Source organism: Propithecus coquereli, unplaced genomic scaffold, assembly GCF_000956105.1.
Source record: "Propithecus coquereli isolate 6110/MARCELLA unplaced genomic scaffold, Pcoq_1.0 Scaffold440, whole genome shotgun sequence".
Classification (NCBI taxonomy): Eukaryota; Metazoa; Chordata; class Mammalia; order Primates; family Indriidae; genus Propithecus; species Propithecus coquereli.
In genome coordinates this window covers 2,625,352-2,634,215 of record NW_012150175.1, presented here as the reverse complement: position 1 = coordinate 2,634,215, position 8,864 = coordinate 2,625,352, and the positions used below count along the sequence as shown (strand labels likewise).

Genomic DNA, 8,864 nt, shown 5'->3' with positions numbered 1-8,864 from the left:
GTATTAAATCATACAATGCCCAGTCCAGGGCACTGTTCTTTGATTGCAAGGCCATCTTCACCAGTTTGTAGTCTGACACCAGCATGTACTCTGCAGAAAAACAAGGAAGCTCCCTGGAGCACATTGCACTTGACAAATAAATTGCAGGATTCTCTAACAGTGCAGATACCACTGAAAATCCAGCTTATTCCCTTTAGAGCCAAGTATGAGGCCTTCCTCAGAACTCAGTAGTTTTGTGGCCTCATTCTGAAAAACTTCAATTTCTCATCAAGACGAGAAACTGATAAGTATGCCCTCCTTCTGCTATGTTCCTTCAACTGAATTTTCACATATTCTTGTGGAAAGGAGAGAGCATTTTCAATTTCTAGTGGGTTTTTCTGAAACTCAGAAATAATCGTTACAGTTTAGTTTTCAGAATCAATCAAATCTTTCCACCAAATTAAGCTCTGTTACCATAGTTAAGTTATTTATTTCAATGCCTCATTGACTAGTAAAATGTAAACAACATATTTGCGTTAGTTTTTTATAAACCTAAGATGAGATAATATAGGAAATACTTTTTTTATGCAAAGATTACCACATGTTAAAATGCTCAATAGAAGGAGGTTTCATTACTGTTATGATGATAATGATTGCATTCACAGTAGTTTGGGAACTGAACAAAGGCCATACTTTTACTAGGTAGCAGAGACCAATTTTAAATCCAGATATGTCTCAATGTGTTCTGGTATACTGTGTGGCCTCTCCAAACATGATGTAGTTCTCTTTTCACAAAACCCATAGGTCAAATGAATAAACTGTCATATCCATGTGGACCAATGAAAGAGAAACAGAAGTATCAGTCCCTCCTGACCCTCTTCCTAATAACACAGCTATTCCTGTGATTCATTTTCTGCCTTGGTGAACTTAGAACACACACTGAGCACAGAAGAAACTTGTATGTTCAGCCAGAAAAGGGGCTTCCAGATAAAATTAAGTTGTGATAAAACACTTCTTCTGGCTAATGGGGCCATCTGCCTCTGGCTATGACACAGTAACTGCTTTGGAGTTGCCCTCACAATTAAACAAATAGAAATCTGAAAAACATATATAAGGTAAGAGTTTTTCACCATTGCACAAGAGGCAATCCAGGATTGTGACACTTTACTAAAGAGAAATTAGGCCCCACAATCACCCTGGATTTCTGACTGAGAACACTTTCCTCCCTCTATGCAGGGTAGTGAGGGACAAGCAAGGTGGTGCTATTTTCAAGCTGAGAAAACAGAGATCAAAATTTGGCACCTAGAATTTGTAAAGACAAATACTGGTGTACAGGACAGGAGGAATCCACAAATTGTGAAGATCTCAAAAGTGTACAAGACTCTTTTCTATAAGTACATGGCTGTGGGTTGGATGGTACATGTGCAGTAGGAAACTCCTTGAAGCCTGTTAGAGTATGACTGCTGTAGAATCGAGAACTGAAGACAAATACCAGATGTGGTATAGGAACAGTTGGAGCTGAAGTTCCAACCCAGCCAGGACAGAGTGAACTTTCTTGTAACCTCAGATATTCTGTGCTGATCCCCAAAATTCCAAACTGTTGGACTAGGGAACCCCACCCTGGACTAAGGGCCAAGCCCAAAGACCAGATTTAAAATTGAAATTAACCCACAATGACAAAGAATTATACTAAGCCTAACAGAATGAAAACATCTGTCAGTAATTACCTGCTAAACTAAAAGTCAGTGCCTTTTAAAGGAAGACAGCATAATGCAGACTCCCCACGAGACATCATTCAAAGAGTTCAGCATACAATAAAAAATTATGAGACATGTAAAAGACAGAAATGTGACCCAAAATTAGAGAAAAAAAGCCCATCAACAGAAAAAACCCCATGAAATCCTAGATGGTAAGATTATCACATAAGAACTTCAAAGTAGATATTATGAATATATCCAAGTATTTAAAGGAACAATTATAAGGGAATATATGGAAAATATCCACAGTAAAGAAGATACCATGAATATAGAGGAAGTACGATAGAGGAATAATAATAAGGAAATAGATGGGAAATATCAGCAGAGAAATGAAAACTCTAAACATACAAATTCTAGAATTTAAAAGAGCAAAAATGAAAACTTACTGGATGGGAGTAATAGCATTGGAGACTGCAAAAGGAAAGGTTTGTGAATTAGAGATATATCAATAGGGTAATTGCTGAGAGCTCCTTTTGGAACAACTTTCATATATAAATATACATACACTAGAGATTACCAAAAACATGAAGGTACTGGATCATAGAAGACAGTTGAAAAAAGAGAATGGTACTGAGTGAGTTTCCATTTTCATGGTTTTATCTTGAAGGCAGGCCCAGGCAACAAAATACTAGATGACTAAAATTTGTCTGTAAACCATCAGTCTCATCGGCTTGAAGAACCAAAAAACATTCAGGTACCTCGCCTACACAGAAGCTGAAGAGAAAGGGGATAAAGAGAGAGCTAGAGAAGGGAAGCCCTAAATTCTTTATATGAACACTTTCAAATCTCTAGCTAGCTCTTGAATTAGACAAGTGTGGGCAAACTCCAAATAACTCACCTAAAGTTAAAAGAACAAAACCGAGAATTCAGAGTTTTGAGTTTGACTCTTTCAGAAAATACAGAGAAAAAAAACACTTCTCAAAACATTTAATAAAGCCAGCATAATTCTAACCCCAAAACCTAAAAAAGACATTACAAGAACAGAACAATAATGTAATAGAAGGACATTTCTATACAGACAGAAGCTAGAACTTTATCTCTAGCAAACCTAGAATTCAATAAATGCTACCAAAGTTCTACAGGATAAAGAATATGGAAAATAAATACCCAGAGAGAGGAGGAAAACTAGGAGATTATCACTACACTGATGCGGGAATTGAATGTACCATAATGGAAGACATCCCTAAGAGTATTAAGTGCTGCCAAGAGGTCAAGTAAAATTAGGCCTGGAAAGCATTCATTGGATTAATAATATGGAAGTCATCTATGGCCTTCAAAACAGTATCACTGGAATGGAACATATTTTGCAATGTGTTGAGAAATAAAAGATGCATTAGGAAATACATACATGGCTATAACCAAATTCTTCCAGGAGTTTGAATATGAGGGTATGGATGAAATAAGTTTTAGCAAGAAGGGTCAGAGTTTAGGGATAGGTATTTTTAAGATGAAGGAGAATTGAGGAGGGACAGAGCAAGATGGCCAAATAGGACCCTTCATTGATCATCTCCCCATAGAAACATTGATTTGAACAATTCTCTGCACATGAAAGTAAGAGCTAAGGAAACCAGATGTGAGATCATAGTACCTGACACAGTACCCGGTTTTAGCATAAAAATAAGAAGATACATTAAAGCTCAATGGAAGAACAGAGTCACACTGTCCACTTCATCCCTTCCCCAACTCCAAGCAGCACAGCACAGGCACAGACAATGCCCACTTGGGCAAGAAAGAGGGAAGTGAGTGCAGGTCTTTGATGCGGCCTGCCACAGTAAAACCCAATACCAGGCAGATACCCATGGCCCCTGACCCCAGGACAGGGCCTACGAATGGAGACTCTGGACTTGCTCCAGTGCTAGATTGAAACCCGTGGCCACAGCAGTATGGTCTCATGCATTGGCCTGCACTACTGCTGGCCATTACAGTGGCCTCAAACCATGAGTGAATCTCAGCAGGCAGGCAGGCAGGGGACAGTAGCATGGGCTAGAGCATGTCCTCGGCTGCACTGGTCCCAGATGTTGTGGGCTTTGGGTATGACCCACCTGAATATCAGCCTTGGTGCCAAAAGACTGCCTTAACCTAACCTCCCCCAAACCCAGGGGTGCAACACAGAGTGACTCTATCTATTGGCAGGAAGAAGAGGGAAGTAAGTGCAGAACTTTGCCTTGAAACTCAGTGCTGGATCTCCCAGGGGGAAACTGAGCACCAGGAAGAACCAAACAAGGTCTGACAGAGTCACTGGACCTGCATCAGCACCAGGTGGACACTTGTGGCTCTGGTGGGACAGTCTTGTGTTCTGGCTTACATCACTGCCTGATTTTTCCCACAGCCTTGAGCCTCAGTGGCAGGCAGGCCACAGTAGCGTGAGCCTTACGTGTACCCCTGTGCTATGTTGGTCACAGCAGCTTTGTACTTCTGGCATAACCCAGCATTATGGCAGCTATATGGGCCACAGGACCACCTTCTCCATCCCTTCCCCAAACCCCAGGCAGCACAGCACAGAGAGAGGCATTGTATGCTTGGGGGAAGGAGAGGGAAGTAGACAGGAGACGTCTTGGAACAAGGCCTGCCACAATAAGGCCCCATGTCAGACAGTGCCCCACAGTACATAACCCCTTGCTGGGGACCATGGACAGAGTATCTGGAACTGTCCCAGGCAGGGCTTAGGGTATCCTCTAGTTCTGAAAAAGTGACAACACACCAACCACAAACCCATGGCAAACCTGGGCATAGGGCACCATCTAGTGCTGAAATAGAAGCAGTGACCACAGGTTCAGAGAATATAATAACCAGCCCACTTAGAATCTCTGGAAGGATGAGCACAAGCAAAGCCAGACTGTGAAGACTGGAATAGACACCAAATCCTTCAATGCACCGATATCACTTCCTGCTCACAAGCATCAAGAGCATTCAGGGAACCATGACTTCACTGAATGGACAAATAAGGCACCAGAGACCAAGCCTAAAGTGATGGAGATGTGTGATCTCTTGGACAGTGAATTAAAAATAGGTGTTTTAAGGAAACCCAAGAAAATACAGAGAATTTATAATTTATCAGGTAAACTTAATAGATAGATTGAAATAATATTTTTAAATCAAACAGAAATCCTGGAGCCAAAAAACACAATGCACCTCAAAGACAGGCTATTTGAAAATATACAGTCAGAGGGGAAAAATGGATAAGAATAAACAAAGCTTGTAGAAACTATGGGAAAACATCAAAAGAGCAAATATTCAAGTAATTGGAGTTGAAGAAAGATTTGAGAATGCCAAATGAATAGAAAGCTTATTCAGAGATAATAACAAAAAGCTTTCCAAAGCTATAGAAGGTACAAATATACAGATACAGGAAGGTCAAAGGTCACCAACCAGATTCACCCCAAATAAGTCTACCCAAAGATAGCTCATAATCAAGCATTCAAAGATCAAAGACAAAGAAAAGATTCTGAAAGAAGCCATAGAAAGGAACTAATTAACACATAAGGACGTTTCAATTCATCTGGCAACAGGCTTCTCAGCAGAAATCTAACAGGACAAGGACGAGTCGGATGCTATATTCAAAGTACCAAAGGAAAAAATGGTAACCAAGAATACTATACCCAGCAAAGCTATCCTTCAGAAATGAAGGCAAGATAAAGACTTCCCCAGATAAACAAAAGCTAAGAGAATTTATCACCATCAGACCCGTCTTATAAAAAATACTAAAGAAAGTTCTTCAAACTGAAAGAAAAAGATGCTAATGTCTAGCAAGAGAACACAGGGAGGTATAAAACTCACTGAGAACAGTAGATATCTAGACAAACTCAGAATACTCTAATACTGTAAACATTGTGTAAACCACTTATATCTTTAGTATAAAAATTAAAACACAAAATTATTAAAAAATAATAACTGATATGGGTACAGTGGTTCACACCTATTATAGGTTCACACCTATAATTCCAGCAACTTGGGAGACTGAGGCAAGAGGATCACTTAAGTCCAGGAGTTTGAAGCTACAGTGAGCTATGATCCTGCCACGGCACTCCAGCCTGGGTGACAGTGTGAGATTTCATCTCTAAAATAATAATAACTACAATAATTTGGCAAGAGATAGGCAATATAAAAAATATAAAATGGGATGGGACACCAAAAATTCCAAATGTGGGAGGCAGTGGATTTAAAGCATAGAGTCTTTTGAGTTTTTTTTTATTTTTGTTTCTTTTCCTACCTTTAGCATCATAGTTAAATTACTATCAGCCTAAAATAATATGTCATAATAAGATGTTATAACAAGTAAAAGTGTTTTTGTAGGCCTCATGATAACCACAAAGCAATAATCTATAGTAGAGGCATAAAACATACAGAGGAAGAATTCAAAGCATACCACTACAGAAAACCATCAAACCACAAAGGAAGATAGCAAGAGAGGGTGTAAGGAAGAAAGAAACTATAAAAAAAAAAAAAACAGAAAACAAATAACAAAATGGCAGTAATAAGACCTTAATGTATCATTGAATACCTTAAACATAAATGGATTAAATTCTCCAATTAAAAGACATAGAGTAACTGAATAAATTTTAAAGAACAAGAAATAACTATATGCTGCTTACAAAAAACTCACTTCACCTGTAAGGACATGCATAGACTGGAAGTGAAGGGAAATAAAAAGATAATCTATAAAAATTAAAACCAAAAGAGAGCAGGAGTAGCTCTACCGTTTTCACCCTTGAACAACGGGCTTTCAACTGCATGGGTCCACTTATATATGATTTTTCTTCATTAAATACAGTCATTCCTCTGTACATGCAGGTTCCACATCTGCAATCAATCACAAATTTAAATACAGTATTCACAGGATGTGAAACCCACAAATATAGGGGGCTAACATTTTGAACATGCAGGTTCCACAGGGCTGACTGTGGGACTTGAATATGCGTGGACTTTGGTATCCACAAAGGGTCCTGGAACCAATCCCATATGGATATCATGGGACGACTGTACTTACATCAGATAAAATAGACTTTAAATCAAAAGTTGTAAAAAGAGACAAAGAAGGTTACTATACAATGACAAAGAGGTCAGTTCATCAAGAAGATATAACAATTGTGTGCACCCAACATCAGAGTACCTAGATATATAAAACAAAATTAATAGATCTAAAAAGAGATAGACTCCCACACAATAATAGGAGGGGACTTTAACAGCCCACTTTCAGGAATGGACAGATCATCCAGACAAAAATTGAACAAATAAACAGTGGAGTTAAACTACACACTTGAACAAATGGACTTAGCAGACATCCATAGAACATTCCACTCAAAAACTGCAGAATACACACTCTTCATGATAGCACATGAGATGTTCTCCTGGATAGATTATACAGTAGGCTACAAAACAAGTCTCAACAAATTTTTGAAAATTGAAATCAAATCAAGTATTTTTTTCTGACTATCACACAATAAAGCTAGAAATCAATAACAAAAATAACTTAAAAAACTATACAAATACATGGAAATTCAACAATATGCTCCTAAACAACCAATGAGTCAATGAAAAAGATGAAAAAGGAAATCTAAAAATCTCTTCAGGTAAATGATAATGGAAACACAACATACAAAACCTATGGGATACAGTAACAGCAGTACTAAGAGGGAAGGTTATAACAATTAATGCCAAGGTTAAAAAATAGAAAGATCTCACATAAACAACCTATTATTGCCACTCAGGGAACTAGAAAAATAAGAAAAAAACAAATCCAAAAATAGAAGAAAAGAAATAAAAAGATCAGAACCAAAATAAATGAAATAGAGACTAGGAAAAAAAAGATCAATGAAACAGAGTTGGGATTTTGAACAATGAAGAAAATTGACAAACCTTTAACTAGAATAACTAAGAAAAAAGAGAGAAGACTCAAATAAATAAAATCAGGGATGAAAAAGGAGTTGTTACCACTGACACCACAGCAATACAAAAAGTCATCAGAGACTATTATGAACAGCTACAACCCAACAAATTGTAAAAACCTGGAAGAAATAGACAAATTCCTGGACATATACAACTTACCAAGATTGAACCATCAATAGTGGAAAATCTGAACAGACTAATAATGAGTAACATAATCAAATTAGTAATTAAAAATCTCCCATCAAAGAAAAGCCAGGACCAAATAGCTTCATTGCTGAATTCTACCAAACATTTCAAAAAGTAATAAATACTAACCCTTCTAAAATGATTCCAAAAAATTGAAAGGGAATGAATTCTTCCAAACACAGTCTATGAGAGCAGCACTACCTTAGCAGCAAAACTAGACAAAGACACAACAAAAAAATAAAACAATGGGACAATATTCCCAATGAACACAGATGTAAAAATCCTCAACAGAGTATTATCGAACTGAATCCAACAACACATCAAATAGATAGTTCAACATGATCAAGTGGGGCTTCATTCCAGGGATGCAAAGATGGTTCAACATATACAAATACATAAATGGGATACATCACAGAATGAAGGACAAAAACCATATGATCATCTCAATAGACATAGAAAAAGTATTTGATAAAATTCAAAAAAAAAAACTCTTAACAAATTAGGTATAGAAGAAATAAACCTCAACATAATAAAGGCCATATGTAACAAACTGAAAGCCAGCATCATACTAGATAAGGAAAAGCTGAAACCTTTCTCTTTAAGATCTGGAACAAGACAAAGATGCCCACTTGAGCAGTTTTATTCAGTATAGTACTAGAAATCTTAGCCAGAGCAAGAGAAAAGAAATAAAGAGCATTCAAATTGGAAAAGAGGAAGTTAAATTGGCCTTGATTGCAGATAACATGATCTTACATATACAAAACCCTAAAGACTCCACCAAAAAACTGTTAGAACTAGTAAACAAATTCAGTAAAGTTGCAGGACATAAACTCAATATACAAAAATCAGTAGTGTTTCTATAATAGTGAATTATCTCAAAAAGAAATCAAGAAAACAATCATATCTACAATAAGTATTCCCCAAAAAAACCCTAGAAATAAACTTAACCAAGGAGGTGAACGATGTCTACAATGAAAGTTATAAAATATTGAAAAAATCAAAGACGACACAAATAACTGGAAATATAGTCCATGTTTATGGATTAGAAGAATCAAT

General features: G+C 37.3%; 1 protein-coding gene across 1 annotated transcript in view; it reads right to left on the bottom strand.

The window, feature by feature from the left end:
• LOC105818461 (cytochrome P450 2C21-like) overlaps positions 1 to 8,864 on the bottom strand; it is a gene marked incomplete at its 3' end in the record, with an annotated part of 57,131 nt that overhangs the window by 3,227 nt on the left and 45,040 nt on the right. The window contains exons 8-9 of the mRNA XM_012654457.1: positions 6,513 to 6,536; positions 2,806 to 2,812 (exon numbers count right to left, since the gene is read on the bottom strand). Coding sequence (XP_012509911.1) covers positions 2,806 to 2,812; positions 6,513 to 6,536 — 31 coding nt within the window. The remainder of the gene's footprint in view (positions 1 to 2,805; positions 2,813 to 6,512; positions 6,537 to 8,864) is intronic.